General features: G+C 33.3%; 1 protein-coding gene across 1 annotated transcript; it reads left to right on the top strand.

Annotated features, from left to right (window-relative positions):
• Nucleotides 1-18,846: 18,846 nt before the first annotated feature.
• Nucleotides 18,847-20,294, top strand: LOC110897144. Its single transcript, XM_022143995.2, has 4 exons — nucleotides 18,847-19,042; nucleotides 19,127-19,310; nucleotides 19,457-19,711; nucleotides 19,780-20,294. The coding sequence occupies exons 1-4, from the start codon at nucleotides 18,891-18,893 to the stop codon at nucleotides 20,206-20,208; spliced, it is 1,020 nt and encodes a 339-aa protein (XP_021999687.1). The 5' UTR covers nucleotides 18,847-18,890; the 3' UTR covers nucleotides 20,209-20,294.
• Nucleotides 20,295-20,649: the final 355 nt, after the last annotated feature.

Raw genomic sequence — 20,649 nt, 5'->3', positions numbered from 1 at the left:
TAAAGAATCAAAAGATCGGATCAAGAGAATTAGAAGAAAAAGAGATTGAAGGAAGCTTTCAGTGTCAAACAATTTGGAAAGAGCAAGACAACTGATCAAGACTGAAGACTCGATCCCGAAGACTTCATCAACATCCAAGGGGGAGTCTGTTGGTGCACAAATGTCTGTCAACTTCGTCTTGTATCGAGTCTTGTGATTAGATAGGAAAAACCAGTGCTCGAAAGGCTAGAAATTAGAATTGTAGTAAAGGATGACCAGTCCACATGAACTGGTTAGGTCAGTCCACATGAACTTGTTAGGACCAGTACGTATGAACTGAATGAAGCCACTCCATGTGAACTGGACATGCCTATATATACCTGAGCATGGTTTCTCATTTGTAAGATTGCTGATTTCAGAGCCGAGGTGCTATCGAACTGTCAAGTGATTTGTAAAGCTGTGAAATCAATATACAAGGCATTTAAAAGGAATATACATGTTATACAAGCTGTAATCAAGTCCGTTTCATTGAATTCCGCCTTTGAAATGGATTAGAATTCTTCTGATCGACTCATTCAGGTCGTACAGCGATCCAACATAGCTCTTTTCATTAACACTTCCTTAATGACTATAAAGGTTGCTAATCACGTTTAGCCCCGTTAATCATACTTTAATCTCAACCAAGTTTACACATATCACTTTGCATGCATGTATTCCTACATAATTATCATTATATTCCATGGACTTGTATATATATATATATATATATATATATATATATATATGTAACATCATACAAAAAATGGCACTTTTATATTTTAACTAGATCTTTTTAAACCGTCATTATATCATACTTTGTAGTCTAGTTATTTTGTCTAAACACACTTGTTTAAATTACTTTTTAAGATTATCTTAGTGCAAATCATGGTGTTTAGCTTTTATAAAAGTTGTGTTCATTATAAACCATCTTCAAGTTCATATAAAAATCCATGGAACATAAGGATATTGATCTTGTTTAGAACTAAACATCAAAATGTCTAGATCATAATTTCTAGACTAGATGATACAAGATCATAATTTTAATCATCCTACTTTAACGTAATCATCATAAGCATGTTCATCAACTAGCACAAAGCAATATAATCAACACGTAATATATGATTATTATAAACTTTTTAGGTGGTGATTAGAGTTTTAGGCTTTGTTTCTTTAATGTTGAAGATGATTAACTGGTACTTTAATAATCTACATAATATAACAAGCTTAAAAAAATAGAGGATGATCTTACAACTTTGCACAAGCTAAACAAGAAGATTTAAGAAAAGGTTAAGCTCCAACAAGGCTCCTAATGATCCTCCACCTTTGCAACTTCTTTAAATCATCTTGAAATAAGGTTTAGTAAACTTGAAATGGGTGTTTTAAGGTTGAAATAAATGGATGTGTAAATGTGTGTTCTTGGCCGAGAGCTTGGAGAGAGCAAGAAGGTGTTTGCAATTTTTTTATTTTGAATCTTTGAAATGATAAGAAGGGATGGTGGATGTTATAGATTTACAAGAAATCTTCTTCTAGTCAAACAAGTCACTAGCCATACTTACAATCCATCAATTACCATCTAGTGTAAGATATGGGGGTGGGCCACATCATGAACGAAAGTATGGTGATGGTGATTAACTTTTTTTTTTAAACATAACCTATATAATTTATATATTAAGTGTAGATATTTAGGTAGTTATGTTATCTAGGTTAATTAGGGTGTAATGAGAGGTTTAAGATGATAAGTGGTTTTAACTAATTTACTAGACTAGTTGGTATTAGTTTTGGATGGTAAGAATACCACTAGTTCGGTTATCGGTTCAATATCAGGCGATATATGAAAGATGTTATATAATATCGGGATCGATGGTTTTAATTTACCATTGTTGCTATGGCATTTATGTAAGGTGCTTACGACACCAAAATACGACTAACTAGTTTGCTAGCCTTTTAGTTTAGCCAATTGGTTGGTAAAAATATAATTTGTTCGCCTATCGGTTCGAATTTGGTCAGGTTGTGAACAATGCGGCGTAGCACCGGGAGTTTACTTTTCGGGTATCCCATTGATATCCCTAAGCTTATTTGCGATGTATAACCTCATATACAAGTCTTACGAGCATCAAATTGCTGTATTTTAGTGTTACAGACAAGTTGAAATTGTTACTTTTATAGCCGAAACGGACAATTTTGTATTTAGGGCGTCGTACCGGAAAGTCTTGTATTATTGCAAGATATGTTTTCACATTAGTGTTTTCTCATGTAAATGGACTCAGTTATGTTATCCGTGTGTCATTTTGCATTGTTTCGTTCTGTTTTCACGGTTTTGCTGGCATGAATATTGTAACCGTGAATAGTGCGCGCAACACTTCCTACCAACACTTTTAGGACATTGTTTGATTGGTTTCGCAATCCGACGAAAACCAACATATGTTTTAGCATTGTTTTCTTGTCCTAACACTGTTATCTGATTTACGACACCGTTACGTAATTAAATTACGCTAAATGTATGAGATTATGTAAATAAAATAGTGATTAGTTTGTACATAATTACCGGTTATTTGCCATTTGTCACAAAATAAACCTCGGATAAGGATCATGTGAGAAGTAATAGGCTAATTGAGAAACTTGATAAGTATTCTGGACCACACATTTTCCCTAAGCAAAAAAAATACAAAACAAAATAATGTAAAAAATGCAACAAATAATGTAAAAAAATGCAAATTTTATTTATTTATTTATTTGGAAAAATCGGAGCTTTTTTTAAGGTTTTTTTAGAGATTTATAGACATGTGTATATTGTTAATCTTTTAACTATACATGTGTGTATATTGTCAATTATGCATATATGTATATACATGTTTAAAATTGAAAAATAAGTGTTATAAATCCTTGATTAAGGTGAATGATTTAGTTTTAGCTTTAGGATTTAGCATTAGTATTTATGGTTTAGCATTAGATTTTAGCTTTATGGTTTAGCATTAGTATTTAGGGTTTAGCATTAGGGTTTTGCATTATGGTTTAGATTTTGGGTTTAGCATTAGGGTTTAGATTTAGCTTTTGGGTTTAGTTTTAGCTTTAGGGTTTAGCTTTTTTTGCAAAAAATGAAAATGAAATTTGCATTTTTTTTTTTTTTGCTTAGGGAAAATATGTGGTCCAGAATGCTTCTTAAGTTTCTCAAATAGGGTGGACTTCTCTTAGGATCCTTACCCTAGATATATAGGCTAATTATAATGAGAAAACCCACCCCAGTTCAGAAAACTAAGAAAACTCTTTATATGGACAAGGTTAAGCCACATGTCCATTGTTACATATGCGTAGAAGGTTATTATGGGAACAATTTTTGTATGTACAGAAGAATGGCTAACACTTTTTTGTTGAAATAGGTGAAGTTGTTGAATCTCATCCACTCCAATCTCATCCACTCTTTTTTTCCATTTGCAAAAGACGTGTTCTCTTTATTTCTTTCCTTTCTTTCTCTCTCTCTCTCTCTCTCTCTCTCTCTCTCTCTCTCTCTTATTCCTAAACTAAAACTCATGCTTTTTCACCTTAGTTTCTTCTTTAGATCTAATAGCATTTTATCAAATACCATGATTGTATCAACAAAACGGTGTCGAGGTGGTCAGTGGTTTCGGTTCAAATGGCTGAGTTCAAGCCAGTTCGAGTGGTGGAGGTGACGGTGGTTGTGGTTGACACTTGGATCACATGGTGGCTTGGTTTCATGGCTACATATGAACATCAAAAGATCATCATCCAGATGCTCCGAACCAAAAAGATGCTCCGAAAAAGATGCTCTGAATCAAAAAGATGATCCAGATCCAAAAGATGATGCTTCAGATGACGTTTGAAGATGCTCCAGATCCTCCGATTGAAGATGCTCCAAAAAGATGCTACCAGATCTAAAAGATGCTCAAGATTCAGCTGAAGATGTTCAATGTTGAAGATGATGTTTCAGATGATGGTTCGCTGTTGAAGATGATCCAAAAGATGTTCGATGTTGAACATGATGTTCCAGATCTAAAAGATCCTCCAGATCCATAAGTATGTTTGTTTTCAGTTTTTTTTTTCAGATTTGCAATTTTTTATGTTTTGTAGATCTTAGTTTTTTGTGTTTTGTAGATCTACAACTTTTTTATATTTTTTTGTTCAAGAAGATGAATGTTTTTAATTTCTTATTTTCTGGATATGTTATTTTTTATTACCGATTTTATCATTTTTTTTCTGTAAAATTTATTTTCAGATCTGAAAATGGAAACAATTTGATTTTAAGTTCTTATGTATTGGATTAAAATGTAAGTTACCTTTCTTGTTCGTTGTTATGATGATTGAATCTAAAAAATCTGTTGTTATTCGATTCTTGTTAATGAAGTTATATTTTTTATATACATTTTGTAACATTGCTAGTTACATTACTTATGTTGGATTATTGTTAATGAAGTTTATTTTGATGTAACAATTCTCATAACAATTCTTTTGCGTCTTAGTTACGAAATGTAACAATCAAAGAAAAAATGCATGTTACATTTTTTTCGTGTTACATAAATTATGCGTGTTACTGAAAATAAAGTGCATTGTTACACTTTTTTAGATTGTTGTAAAAATAAAGTGTGTTGTTACATTTTTTCCAGATTATTGTAAAAATAAAGTGACTGTTACAGAAACAAAGTGTGTTGTTACATTTTTTTTTTGTGTTAGAAATGTAACAATCAATCAAAGCAAAAATGTATGTTACATTTTTTTGTGTTACAGAAATAATGCCCGTTACAGAAAATAAAGTGCATTGTTACACTTTTTAGATTATTATAAAATAAAGTGTGCTATCAGTTTTTTTTTCCAGATTATTGTAAAAATAAAGTGCGTGTTACAGAAATAAAGTGTCACATTTTTTTGTCTTACAAAAAAAGTGTTACATATGTAGCATTTTTCTTGTTTACTGGGTGTTTACATTTTTTGAAATTATACAGAAAATAGAACGTTATTTTTTGTAACTTTTTTGTAAAAGGTTACATATAATGTAATACTTATTGCTCATTTTATAGAATGTAACCTTAATAAGATGGTACATATAAAGTAACATTTTTTCCTCATTGGTTACATTTTTTTTGTAAAATGTTACATATAATGTAATATTTATTGCTCATTTGTAGAATGTAACCTTAATAAGATGGTACATATAATGTAACCTTATTCAACGTGTATATCCAGTTTTTCACCTAATGCTTTTACATTTATTTGTTATATACAACACCAGTGGCCCAAACAACTTTATGAAGAAGTTGACACTTTTTTTTCGTTAATATATATGAATTAAAAAAAAAAGCCATCATTTCATGAATGGACCTTAGGGTGATATACAGATTTTAGTGTTTTTTAATAAGAAAAAGATGCACGAGAAAGGGGGGATTTGTCATGATGACACATTGGAAAAGGAATTCATAGCTATCACTTTTTTCTTTTCCTTTTTACATCAAAGGAAGTCAGATGCAGTTGCATTCTCCCAAGAACACCTTTGTAAAACTCTATCCCTATTTTACCCTTACATGTAGTATTTACTGATTAATATAACAAAGAGTAAGAGAGATAATACCCAAACACATCACAACCATCCATCTCTTTTAATCAATGGTAGATGTTAAGTTTCTTAGGTTTTCTCAACTCAAGTGAGTTTTCGATTTATCCTTGCCCTATATATATATATAGGGCCAAGATCATTTTAGAACCATAAATATTTACAGAACTCGCAGAACTCCTAATAAACAATCTTTTTATTTATAGATTTTTATGTTTAGAATAATTTTATCATTTATTATGTGTATTTTTACGATTACATACATGTTAAGAGTAATTTTATCATTTTTTATATGTAATTTTATAATTACACATATGTAAACTAGTTTTTTTACATATATGTAATTAGTTATGACACATATATATAATTTTGGCAATTAAACATATGTAAACTACTTTTAACATGTATGTAATCAAAGAAATACATATAATAAATGATAAAAAGATCCTAAATACAAAAACTTATATATAAAATGATTGTTTATTAGGAGTTCTGAAAGTTCTGTAGTTATTTAGAGTTCTAAAATGAACTCAACCCTATATATATATACACACACACATATATATATATATACTAGGTTAGAACCCCGTGTATTACACGGGTTGAATAAATGTAATTTTATATACTAAATAAAAAACATTATATTTTTAAAAACCTCATTTATTACCACGGTTATAAAAATCCCTACTAGGCGCCGATTAATCCTCGATTAATCATCTATTAATTTTCGATTAATTACAATTAACCGCGATTATATCCGATTAATCTCCGGTTAATCCCGACTAATCGCTAGTCCCCACCCTACCGGCCGACTAGGGACTAGCGATTTCTACAACCATGTTTATTACACGTGTTGAGTAAATATAATTTTATATATTAAATAATAAAAAAATTATATCTTTAAGAACCTCGTTTATTGTGCGGGTTGAATAAATGTAATTTTATATACCACACAATAAAAAAGTTATATTTTAAAAACTTCGTGTATTGTATGGATTGAATACATCTAATTTTATATAGCAAATAATAAAAAAATGTTATATCTTTAAAAACCTGTGTATTACACGGGTTTATCTATTGTTAAAAAAATCTTAAAAATTATATCTTTAACAACCTTGTTTGTTGTGTGGGTTTGAATAAATGTAAATTTATATACCAAACAATAAAAGGTTATATTAAAAAAAACCTTGTGTATTCACGGGTTGAAGAAATGTAATTATATACTGTTGGACCGTTCCGATGACCTTAAACGTCAGTAGAAGTAGTTCATCTCAGTTTACAGAGGCGGAAACAAAGTAAACTAAGTCAAAAACAGCTTGTTCCTTCCAATTTCTCTTTCTATTACTGATTGCGAGTCTTTACAATGATTCTGATACAAATCCGACAACACCTCGACTCACAAACACACACATTCGTTCTTCTGTCCGTTTGAAATGACTCCCTATTTATAGGACAAGACCCTTTCGTTTGAATCATGTTCAAACGACCAGACTTGTTCAAACGGTCAGGATTCAAACGGCTACACATGATTCAAACGGCTAGGATCATTTCAAACGGCCAAGCATTCTAAAACCTATACAAACCCTAATTTAATCATGTTTGAACACTTGTTTAACCTATCTAGACACAAGACTTAATAAGACGTAGTCAGCAGACATTTCGTGCACCAACAGACTCCCCCTTGGATGTTGACGTAGTCTTCAGCTCCTGAGTCTTTAGTCTTGGTCTCTTTACAACTTTGTCTCCTCATTGTAACAACTCAATCTTCACAGGTTTTTAAATCACAATCTGACTCCATCTTCAGACTCCCCTTTTGCCGTTGATCCAGACTCCCCCTTTCACAGACTCCCCCTCTCAGTATGCTGGGATCTGAGGTTTCTGGTTCAAGTTTTGACACTTAGCTTCCGTGGGAATGATGAAGTCCAAAACCTGTTTAACCTACACATTCTCTACCTCAACATAAGTTTCACAAATTTATAACACTAAACTTCCTGGTAGATATCATTAACACATATATTAGTTACATCAAGTTCAAATGAATGACCTTGATTAACCAAATATACAATCTTTCAAACCATTTATATATGTCATTTAAAGAATTTTCAACATATTCTCCCAAACCTGTTCATCATGTTCAGCACTCGAATTTTGAATATCAGTTCTTCAAAATCAGCTGTCGAAAATCTTTTTGACTTTTCAAAAATTTATGCTAAAACACTCCGAAAATCTTTTTGGATTTTTGTTTTTTGAATGAAATGCAGTAAACAAATATATACAGATAATTTTTTTTTGTGAGTTTGTGTAAGAGGATCATATCAGTTCTTCAGACAAATCACTAGCACCGTTAAGCTTTAATCATTTTAAGTTCTAAACGATTCACGTAGATTGACGATATAGTTGTCCTCTTAAATTTTCACACAATTTTCAATCTATTCAGGATACGATTTAGATGTTTTAGGAACTTAGCTCAATTCATGTGTCCCACCTCTTGAATATACTCCCGTATCCAGAATCTCAATATTCAGTCTTACAGGCAAGAATACTACAATGATATCTGTTCATAAATTAGGGGTTAAATGCGAGAACTAAGGGATCTCAGGTCAGAACTTCCGTTCAGCAGAGAGATATCAGTTTCGACTTTGCAGTATGTCCCCTTTAGAGGATCTTTTCAGCTACAACAGATGATTATCAATTTTATTGTCTAATCAGCTGAGGGTTTTATGCTATATTTCAAGCATTTTGGATAAAGTATTAGCCAAGGACTAGGTCAGAACTACCGTTCAGCAGAAGTCCCGGAATAATACCCCAGACATCATAGAGTATAAACACCTAGTATATCAGAATACGAGACCTTTCAAACGAGATTTCAATATCCAAGTAGTGTTCCCCACGAATTTCACAAGTTTGAAATTTTAGGTTTATTTCCCGAATAAATCTACTAAATGTATGAAAACCTATCGTCACATCATCAGTGAGACCGTTTATAACTTTTGACAATTCATTTCCTTAGCATGCTGTGATAGTCCACTAATGTACTATCATTTCCTCTTTTCTCAACAAAACTCATTTTTGCTTTTTCAATGTTTTTGGAATTTTCAAATTTTCTAATTTTTAAATTTTTCTCCCCCTAAAATCAAAATATGTTTCAATTTTGATTTTCAAGGAAAATTTGAAAACAAACTGTATAAATAAAATGACAAACTGATATCGAATCACTTCAATTCGCCATTCATTTGGCATAAACAATCAGAACTTCCCCTGACAACAAACTATTTTCCCATTTAGATTTCAAAACACTTAAGTTTGTTTTAATCAAAATGGTTTTTCCCGGAAAATTAGTTTTGTGTGTCATTTCACAAATTCGGGGTTCTTTCATCACATTGTTTTTCTTTAATCACTTGTAGAAAATCAAGTACAACTTAATGTCCCTGATTTACCACATGTAGGTCGAAAAATCACCATAGTGAAATTTCTCAAGAAATGTGCCGATTCATGTTCCACACTTACCAACCTGGGAACTCCGGCAAGTCAGGATTTTTCATTTGAAAAGATCCACCCAAGCCTGACCAGCCTTGGGTTTGACAATTTTTGCCTCAACAACTGGCTCTTCTGGTTTCGACATACCAGGATCATTGCCTGAGTGTGGCTTGTCTGACTTTGATCTGTCAGATTCATCGCCGACACCCTTCTTTTTCTCCTTTTCCTCTTTTGTCCTCAGATTTGTATCTGATGAATTCGGCTTGCTTGACTTTGCAGTCGATGGAGTCGATTCATCAGAACTCTTATTCTTACCAACCGAAGAACCCGAGGACAAAATCCTTTCCAGATACTCTCTGGCCTTCTTCCTCTTCTTTCGCAGTCTGTCTTTTTGCCCCTGAGAAAGTTTTACTTTTGTTTCCTGAACTTTAGGTTGTTGAACCTTCTATTCTTTGGGCTTGACTTTGACTGGTTTCTTTGCCTTACTTTGAGATTCAGCCCTCAATCTTCCCATCGATCTCCTCGGGCAATCTCTGGCAATATGACCTCTGATGTTGCAGTTAAAGCACCTTCTCGTTTCAAATCTCTGACTTTGGCATTTAACAGCAATGTGTCCTTGATAGCCACAAGAGTAACACACTTTGTTATCATACCTCTTCTCTCTTTCATATCGTACACCATTTTCATGCCACACACTTAGATCATAGCATTGAGTTGCCTTGTGGTAGTCATTTCTCTTCTTGTATCCTTGATTTGGCATTTCAGCACTGTGGTCAAACCTGCACCACTGATTACCAACTATTTTTGAATTTTGATTTTTAAAATTTTGTAATTTTTTATTGTGATTGGATGATTGATCTGATGAGCTTTTATTTTCTTTTTGAAAATTTTTCGATTTTTTATCTTTTTCTTTCTGTTCCACACTCTTCTTTACAGGTTTTTGCGTTGAGCATTCACCTTTTTCAGTAGAATGTAAAACAGTATTTTTAAACATTTCATTTAATCTCAAAAATGTTTTTCTTTTTTCTTCCTTTTCTTTTTCATCATCAGATTTGTCATCACAATCTTCAATTTTGACTTTGTCAAAATTTGTGACATTGTCACTTATTGGAACAGAATTGATTGGTTTTGGACAGGAAAACTTCAAACTGTCTGATGCAGTCACAAAACCTTTCAATTTCTTTTCAAGTTCATCAATCTTGTTTCTTGAATTCTCAGCTTCATTTTCAAGCTGAGATATTCTTTTAAGATGAGACTTGATAGAATTTTCATTTTCAATTTTAAGATTTTCAAGAACAGAATTTTCATTTTCCAAACCTTTTACCTGTTTGAAATCTTGTTTCATTTTCTTTTAGATTTTTGTTTTCCAATTTTATCCAGAAATCTTCATCTTCTGAAGATTTTCTTTTGCTTTCAAAATATTTTTCTTTTTCTTTCAAAATTTTGTTTTCAGATGTTAAACTGTTCAAATCATTTAACAGTTTATCATTCTCAGATTTCAGTTTTTCACAGTTCAAGCGTAACTCCAGAATCTGTTCATTATCAGCCTTCTTCTCGTTCTTCAGAGTATTGTTTTCCAATGTCAAACTCTCCACATCCTTCAAGAGTTTCACACTGTCTGCTTCTGATTTTTTGCATTTCAAGCAATTTTCATTCATTTTACCACCTTCAGCTTCTTTCTTTGTTTCCATCATGTATGTTCCTGCACAAAAAATTTTAACAAAATGAAGAGGATTCGAATTTTTATCAATATAACAACCCCTCTTAATATCGTATCTCATATTCTTTTTTGCTGCAAGACATACATCAATTCGTTTTCTCATTTCAATGATTACATTCAAATCTATCTTTCTTGATTCCTCTTTTATTTCATCCAATAATTGCCCTTTTCTTACATATTCATGACCACTATGATTTGTAATTGTGTTGATGAAACTTCTTAAATCATAACGTGATAGACTAGAATCCCGTTTCAATCCATTCACGAAGTTATCCCATTCCAAAGGTAAAGCATCAACAAATTTCAAAATTCTTTCATCCTTTGAATGATATATCTTATGTTTTTCTAACTTGATAATTAATTCCCAAAACCTTTCTTTCAAACTCTCCATTGATTCATTTTCCAAACATAAGAAATTTTCGTATCTTTTAACATAAACATCCTTATTATATCTCATCTCACACCACAATTCCTTAGTCCAGTTATTTAAACTTTCAAGATTAGCATTTTCTTTCTCATCAAACATTTTGATCTCACTTTCTTTGTTAAGTGACTTGATTCAAAAATTTTCGTTCAAAATTCACAAATTTTAACGTCTTGATATTTGCACCTTCTAAAAACACTTCGAATCTCCTGCAAACACACAAACAAATGATCAGTTTATACTTTTCAAACGGAGTGATAATTTCGAACGAAAAATATTCAAACGATCACTTTCAAATGAACTGGTTTTCAAATGAAATCGTTTGAGGTAACACTAGTTTCAAACGAAACCCCTTCAAACGGTATGGCCTCAAACGAAATGGTTTCAAACGATACAATTTCAAACGGAAACTGTCCTGGTCGTTTGAAATACACCTCTTTCAAACGATAAGTTCAAACGGAGTCCATTAGTTTCAAATGGAACGTCAGTTTCAAACGAATGTTCAAACGATAGGACCTCTTTCAAACGAACTGTGTCATTTTCAAACGGATGACGTCACTTTTTCTCGAACAATTTCAAACGGATAAGATGATTTCGATTAGTTTTAAATCGAATTTTGATTTCAAATTGTCAAGGATTAGTTAAAAGTGAATTTCGTTTGATATGTGAACGTTTCAAGCCATTTTAAACCGTGAAAACTAGTTCAAATCAGAAAAGAAAGGTAGAATTGAGATAATCCGATGATTTCAAGCTGTGTTTGGTATGAACTCCTTGTCCTGAGCTCTGATACCACTTGTTGGACCGTTCCGATGACCTTAAATGTCAGTAGAAGTAGTTCATCTCAGTTTACAGAGGCGGAAACAAAGTAAACTAAGTCAAAAACAGCTTGTTCCTTCCAATTTCTCTTTCTATTACTGATTGCGAGTCTTTACAATGATTCTGATACAAATCCGACAGCACCTCGACTCACAAACACACACATTCGTTCTTCTGTCCGTTTGAAATGACTCCCTATTTATAGGACAAGACCCTTTCGTTTGAATCATGTTCAAACGACCAGACTTGTTCAAACGGTCAGGATTCAAACGGCTACACATGATTCAAACGGCTAGGATCATTTCAAACGGCCAAGCATTCTAAAACCTATACAAACCCTAATTTAATCATGTTTGAACACTTGTTTAACCTATCTAGACATAAGACTTAATAAGACGTAGTCAGTAGACATTTCGTGCACCAACATATACTAAATAACTAAAAAAGTTATATTTAAAAAAAAACTCCGTGTATTGTATGGGTTGAATAAATCTAATTTTATATAGCAAATAATAAAAAAATGTTATATCTTTAAAAACTCTGTGTATTACATAGGTTTATCTATTGTTAAAAAAAATATTTCTAAATCAAAATGGATTTTTTATTATTTTTAAATTAGGTTAATACTATTTTAAATTTTTGGTTTGATTAATAAGTTGTTTAATATAATTTCTCATAGTTAACAATAATAAAATTAACAATAAATTGTTTTTTAGTTTAGATAAGACTTTACGTTTTGAAGTTAAGTTTTTGCCAATAATTTAGGGTTGATAAGATTTATATTAATTTAATTGATGTTTAATAATATAAATTAAATAATAATTATCTACAATTAAGGATGGTCTAGAATAATGACAAGTGTCCCAAAATTGGTTTCTTTTATTATATATATATATATATATATATATATATATATATATATAGGTAGAGGATCCTGTAAAAAGTGGGACTTTTGTGAGAAGTGTGAGAAATAATTTGGGAATGACAAGTGTCCTTTATCCTAATTAATTCAAAAGGGTATATTAGTAATTTGACATTTTTATCATTTAATTGATTTACAAGAATAACTACCAAAAAAATAAACTGCCGATGAGTTTTTTAAGGTTTGAATCGAATTTTGAATTAGGAGAAATTTTAGGAAACATTATACATCTGATTGTTTTATATTCTTCATCATCTTTTAATCGCAACATCTTTTAATCATACATTGTTCATGGCGTGGCGTTTTAAAAAACTGGAGACATTGACTATGATTCAAGTCATGGTGTTTTATCTGGAGACATTGTTCATGGCGTGGTGTTTTATCTATGACTTGAATCATACATTGTTCATGGCGTGGTGTTTTAAAAAACTAGAGACATTGACTATGATTCAAGTCATGGTGTTTTATCTGGAGACATTGTTCATGGCGTGGTGTTTTATCTATGACTTGAATCATAGATGTTTAAAACACCACGCCATGAACAATGTCTCCAGATAAAACACCATGACTTGAATCATAGTCATGGTGTTTTTAAATCTGGGAATGTTTTGTTTTGATAAAACACCACGCCATGAACAATGTCTCCAGATAAAACACCATGACTTGAATCATAGATGTTTAAAACACCACGCCATGAACAATGTCTCCAGATAAAAGACCATGACTTGAATCATAGATGTTTAAAACACCACGGCATGAACAATGTCTCCAGATAAAACACCATGACTTGAATCATAGTCAATTTTATCCAGTTGTTTTAAAACACCACGCCATGAATCTGATTACAGTTCTCTTTATGATAATGTATGACGAATATGTAACCAAAGACCTCCTACAATTAAGGTGAATCATTAATTCCTATATTTAAGGAAAAAGGAGTGAATGTAGGAGGTTTTGGTCGTGTATGATATGGTTACCATATTTCAAACATTGAAAAAGACACTCTTGCCCTTCAATTTTACATAAGGTCCCTCTAATTAAAACACAATTTACATTTTTATACCCTATTGATCTCAACCATTAGATCAAATATCCAATGGTTTAAGACACTTCTTACCCTTCTTACATTTTAGACAATTTCAGGCTAGGAGTTGGCCAGAAAGTCCAAATTTTCTAAAAAGTGTAAAAAGTTATGAAACACCATAATGTCAACCATAAAACACACCAAAAACCCACAAATAATATGATGAGGATTACTAAAACATCATGTATGTGGGTTTTGTGTTGTGTTTTAGATGTTAAGGCTCTGATTATGGAATGACAAATATTACTGTGTTTTATGTTGTTTAGCATTGTGTGTTTTATATTCATAGTTCTACGATGATGTGTTTGAAGTTTTTATGGACTATTAAAGTTTGAATATGGTGTGTTAGTAATATTCATTCTATTATTTGTGAGTTTTAGGTGTGTTTTATGCCTGAAATTATTGTGTTTTATGACTTTTTACACTTTTTAGGAAAAACACACTTTCCGTAGGATCCCCACTATATCTATATAGAGGGCGGTTAACCTACATAATGACTAATCGTACATAACATACGTTATAATCCTGACCGTTGGATCAAACGATTAAAAGCGGGATTAAATAAATGTTTAAGGGTCTGGCTAAAACGTAATTATTTGAATCAAAGGTTAAAGTGGTCAATTCCTATACCTAAAAACCCGGCTAAATCTCAGTATCTAATCAATAACCATATTTGTTCATCAAAAAATTCGGTGACTTTCAAACGACTCGGAGCGACGGAGAAAAGACGATTCCGACCGTCGGTGAAAGAAGACTAACAACGGTGAAATAGTAACGAACATCGATTTCACTTGAGAATGACGAATACGGCATTAAGAGGTATCGATTCAATCCCGTTTATTTTGTTAGACAGTCCCAACCTTATACTTGAACTAATCGGCGGTTACATTATACCTTGAAGCAGCTAAAAGAGAAAGAAGGAGCAAGAAAAGAAATGATCCGGTGAAGCCGGTGCACATTAGCGGCATAACTACAGGTTTGATGTTGATTGTTGTTTTTTAAAGCCAAAATTAGGGTTGATCCACTAGCGTTATTTGATAAGAACAAGCGTAATTGTTTGTTGATTCATTGATATGTCGAAGCGGGATTATCAGGATCAACATTAGATCATGATTCTCTTTAATGAACTAGCGGAATTAGGTTACATTGTGAAATTGGGAATTTTACCACTTGATATTGGGCGTCTGATCTAATTGTGAAATTGAATCATTTTAGCTATCAAACAAAATTAGCATGATTGATATGGAAATATAGAATTAGGTTGCCTTGCCGGTGCACATTAGCGGCATAACTACAGTTTTGATGTTGGTTGATGTTTTTCAAGCCAAAATTAGGGTTGATTAACTAGCGTTATTTGATAAGAACAAGCGTAATTTTTTGTTGATTCATTAATATGTAGAAGCGGGATTATCAGGCTCAACATTAGATGATGATTCTCTTTAATAAACTAGCGGAATTAGGTTACATTGTGAAATTGGGCATTTTACCACTTGATATTTGGGGCGTCTGATCTAATTGTGTAATTGAATCAATTTAGCTATCAAACAACATTAGCAAGATTGATATGGAAATATTGAATCAGATTACAGTGTGAATTGGGATATGAAACTTATAATCTTTGGGTTTCTGCGGTAATTGTAAAATTGGTGATTTAGAGGTAACAAGCGGCATTAGTATGATAGCTATTACATATTGATATGACATACCGGTTCTAGCTTAAAAATTGTGTAGTTGTAGATTTTGAGATAGCAAGCAGCATTAGCATGATTCATCCCATCTTTTAAAAACTTTGTATTGGAATATGATGTAGGGGTTGCTGATGATGATGATGATTTTGAACCCCCGATTCAGGCGATTATGACAAAGCAACCTCATAAATCAAAGGTTAATAAAAAGCATACAAACTATAGTCTAGAAGATGATGATGATGACTTTGAAGAACCTATTAGAAATTTGATAGTCAAAAGAGGTGAAAACACAAGAAAAAGGCCAAGTACTACAACTAACCAAGATGGTGAAGACTTTGAACCAGTAAAAAAGAAACAATCGAAAAACGAAAAGCAGATGGATCCTATCGAGGGGAAACGGAAGATTACCGATGCAGAACCTTTTAGGTCAGAACCAAGACCGTTCTATCATTATCATCATGATGTAATAAGCCTACGGTGCAGTCCTTCAGGTTTTTTGGATACAGTTAAGCACTTTACTGAAGCGCAGGTGGCGGATGTGAAAAGCATTGGATTTGGTGATGTCCTTAATATAAAGCTTTATCATATAAGCACACGTTTAGGGTATTGGCTCGTACGAAACTATGACGAGCAATACAGCACACTAAACATAGGAAATCACAAGATAAAAATCACCCGAGATTCAGTACATGACGTGTTTGGTATTCCAAAGGGTAATGTTATTGTACGAGAAAAAAATAAGCCTAGAAAAGGAGCAATAGTGGAGAAAAATACGGCTACTCAAGGCGCAGAAACAACCATAGATGAGTTCAAAAACCAGTGGCCAGACAGAAACAAAATTACTCATACTTTGCTTGCAAGAACTATGTCAGAGCAAACCACTGGCGGACGATTATTCAAGCTAAATTTCCTAGCCTACTGGAACACTTTGTTTGTAGAGATAACAAAGTCAACAACTGTTAAACAAAGTTTTCTACTTGCAATTGACAAAGAGGAAGACATTCCAAATCTGGACTGGTGCTCCTTCGTTTTAGAATCGCTGAAACGAACAAGACAAGGTTGGAAAAAGTTAGACTCACAATACAATGGCCCGGTTGCATTCCTAATGGTATGTTATGTACACATCTTTAACGGTTATGCTAAATACGATATTAATATTAATAATTTGTTTTTTTTCAAAAAACAATATGCAGCTTCTATACAGCCATTATTTCAACCAAAGACACAAAATTTTCGATGAACCTGTCAAAATGCCTGTCATACATTATGTAACCTCTGGTATGATCGACGACGTGGAAGAATATTTATACAACAACGGGCCGCTAGGTGTTGAAGATTGTGATGAAGTGGAAGAAGACGAAGGAGCAAATGATAATCGCCAGGATCAACCACATGTTACTGCCTCGCGCATAAATGGCAATGATCATCAAAATCAAGAGGCTACGACCGCACCATTCGAAATCCCACCATTCGAAATCGTAAAAGAAAACACATCGACGGTGTACACTGACCTTTTCGCTGACAACATCCCGATACACGAGGCAGCTGCGGTACAAGAAAACCTCACCGAATTCAATACATTAGATGATATGGAAGATACGGATGAGTACATGATACCACCAGTGGATACGACACATGTCTACAACAGAAGAAACCTGACTGGAAACCTGGATGGGGAGGATCCGATTGACGAAGGAGACATACCATCAAATACGGATTGGTTTGACGGGTGGAATCCGAATGAACATATTTCAGACATGAATTTAGATGAAATGGACATAGGGACACAAACGCAAAAAGAGATTGACTACTGCAGCACTCCAGTTCAACTAACCGGGGTGATCTATGATCATGCTGCGTGGGAAGCCTCGAAAAAAAATAAAAAGGTAAACTTGATTTTTTGTTTGTTTTTATTTTTATTTATTATTTTTTTTTTCTGTCAATAAGAGATGCTATAGAGCTTGTTTATGATGTTAGACAATAATTCTGTAGATGTAATAACGCATACTGGGTAACAAATTAATAACGCATGATATAAAACTTGATAATCACGCATGGTATTGTAGAAAAATGAAACTTGGCTTCTTAAACTGGGAATCACGCTATAACTGTTAATCACGCTAGAAAGTGATAATCACGAATGGTCTTGTAAAAAAATGAAACTTGGCTTCTTAAACTGGTAATCACGCTAGAACTGTTAATCACGCTTGAACTTTTTGCAACTTGGCTTCTTAGACTTGTAATCACGCTATAACTGTTAATCACGCTTGATGTTTTTGAGTGTCCAATTCCGCAGGTGTTGTTGAAAACAATGGACAATAATATAAAGAAATACATTTCTCTTGTTTCGGATATGAATGCTCTCGTTAAGGGTGTAAAGGAGAAGTTTTTCTGGGATGTTGAAATTATGGAAAGGTGTAAAAGATGGAATGATGCGGTTAAAAATTCCGTTTCTACGGATACAGTTTCGATACCTGCTGAAGTAAGTTATGCTGGTGATGAGGTGGTTCAAAACAAAGTCGGACAATGTGGCGAAACAAATCAAGAGTTAGAGGGCGATGGAGATGCAAAATTGGAACATCAAAACACGGTGAAAGATAAAGGTATATAATAACTTCTCTTATTTGTTAATATTTACGTGAAATTATGATTAATAAAAACAAAACGTATGGGATTTTATAGGATGTGATGATGTTCATGATACCCCATTTGAAGATGGTGGTATTTCGGACTCGTGCCTGGCTGCCTTACAAACCATCGAACCAGGCGTATACAGGCAGACTACAGAAGGTAACAAAAATATGTTCATTACTAAACAAAGGTGCATTTTTTTAGCTTGTGATTACAAAACAAATTAATCCAAATCATACATGAAAACAGTGGCGCAAGCAGATGTGGTGAACAACATGGACCAACCTGTAAATTTGGCAGATTGCAGTCAGCAACAAGCACATAAACAGAATACAATAACCGACGGCTATGATAAAGATAAGCCTCCGACAACATCAGCTGATGAACCTGCTGAAGTGACCGAAGCAGAAATGCAGTCTGTTGAGACACTTTTAAAATTGGCTCCAATCCTGCAAACATCAAGTGCGGGTAATCAAAAAACTCCTGTGTCAGCGACACAAATAAAACGGATGACGAGAGGCATACACAGCTAGTAACAACGCGTATCAAGATGATCAGGGAAAAGAGGGAAAAGCGGCTGGCAGAACTAGGTGACGCATATAGATCGCCTTACTGCAACAGGGTAACCAACCTATATGAGCCACTTTTGGTACGTGACCAAAACATCATCTGTTATCTCTTAGCTCCGATGGGAGATATTGGGTAAGATTTTGAATCCTAAAAATTAGTTAAAAATTTTCATCTTTTTTTTTTTAACTTTTCTTTGTTGGTATTAAAAAACAACAGGACATTGATATACAAGTCTGACAGTGGAGTCGAAGCGCTTAAAATCATATTTGAAACCTTCCACCCATCGCAATACATATCATATGGTGGAATGGACACATTTGTAGATGTTTTAAACTTTGAAGAGAAAAAAAGGGACAGAAAATCATCACCCTACAGGCTGTTCTTACCAACTACAATATTGGTAAGTTTTCCAACATTAATCACGCAAAGGTTGGAAAATTAATATGTTAATCATGCATGGTTGCATTTTTTTTGAAAAAAATCACTAAATATGTTAATCACGCATGGTTTGATTTTTTATGAAAAAAATCGCGAAAAATCTTGCAGCAAGACGAAATGTTTGAGCCAAAAATCACAGATAGTGATCGATTGAAAGTATTCGGACCAGGCGTAGACGATATATTGTGTAAGTATCAGGTGAAGAAAGTTGACAAAGTTGATCTCATCTTCATTCCAGTACTACTTTCTGATCATTACTGGTGCCTATGCTTTAACATGAAAAATGGAGATATCGAGTTAATCGATAACTCTCGGTATGCCGAATCGTTTACCAAACGCTACCGTGGACGCCCCGAAAAGCTGGTAATTCTAAATAGCTTTTTATCCTTATGATGAATAGGTAATAATATGATTTTTTATCGTGCTTATAGCGGAGAGTCCTAGTGCTATACCTAAAAGGCAAACTTGGACAAAAAGAGTGGATAACAAAGTTGGAAAAAGCAAAAATAATTCGAAAGGAAATGGAGTGGAGAACTCTTCAAAACGGTAGTGACTGTGGTGTCTTCACTATGAGGCATATGGAGACATACAAGGGCACATCTCCATGGAATGCAGGGTTTAAAACGGAAGACCAGAAAGAAATGCAAGATTCACAACTACGGTTTTTGCGGTACAAGTATCTTAGTAAGATTGTATTGTCCGACTACAATCTTATAAGGAAGGAGGTATACGACAAAGCTACGGACTTTATGGCGAATTCGATCCCCGCTGAAGCTTTGCACGATCTAGATAGCAAAATAAGTAACAGATTAGAGCAGTTCTTCAAGCTCAAAAAGAGGAAACAAAATGAAAAGTCGTAGGACTACTATCTTGCTGTCTTTTGTTCCAAACATCTTTGTCATTTGGATTTTTTATTTCTATTTATAATTCTAATAATTTCTAGTTATAAACATAAACTAGTCGGACATTTTCATTATTCAAAAACACAACTTTCATACAAAAATATAAAAAACACTTAGATAGATATGATTTCGCAACCATATATGATTGACGATACATAAAAACCATCAGAAATAAGTCTCTAGAAACTGGATCTTCAACTCCAAAGAGCATCCCAAGACGGTAATGGCGTCCGCGAGTTGTTTTAACTGTTTCTCATCCCGCTTGCCAAGATCAACCATAAACATCATAGCCACCTCTTTGACACTTGAATCTGACATACCAGACAACAAATTCAGTATTTCTTCCCTCCTTTTCATGTTCTCTCTGACCCTATGAATGTTAGTTTCTAGCAAGTCTTT

Source organism: Helianthus annuus, chromosome 16, assembly GCF_002127325.2.
Source record: "Helianthus annuus cultivar XRQ/B chromosome 16, HanXRQr2.0-SUNRISE, whole genome shotgun sequence".
Lineage (NCBI taxonomy): Eukaryota > Viridiplantae > Streptophyta > Magnoliopsida > Asterales > Asteraceae > Helianthus > Helianthus annuus.
This window is presented reverse-complemented; position numbering and strand designations above follow the sequence as displayed.

Bases quoted from the DNA above. Each gene is read 5' to 3' on its own strand.
- LOC110897144 (XM_022143995.2), top strand. From the start codon at position 18,891: ATGATCAGGGAAAAGAGGGAAAAGCGGCTGGCAGAACTAGGTGACGCA. The intron at 19,043-19,126 runs GTAAGATTTTGA...AAAAAACAACAG, and splicing joins GCTCCGATGGGAGATATTGG to GACATTGATATACAAGTCTG. The intron at 19,712-19,779 runs GTAATTCTAAAT...TCGTGCTTATAG, and splicing joins GTGGACGCCCCGAAAAGCTG to CGGAGAGTCCTAGTGCTATA.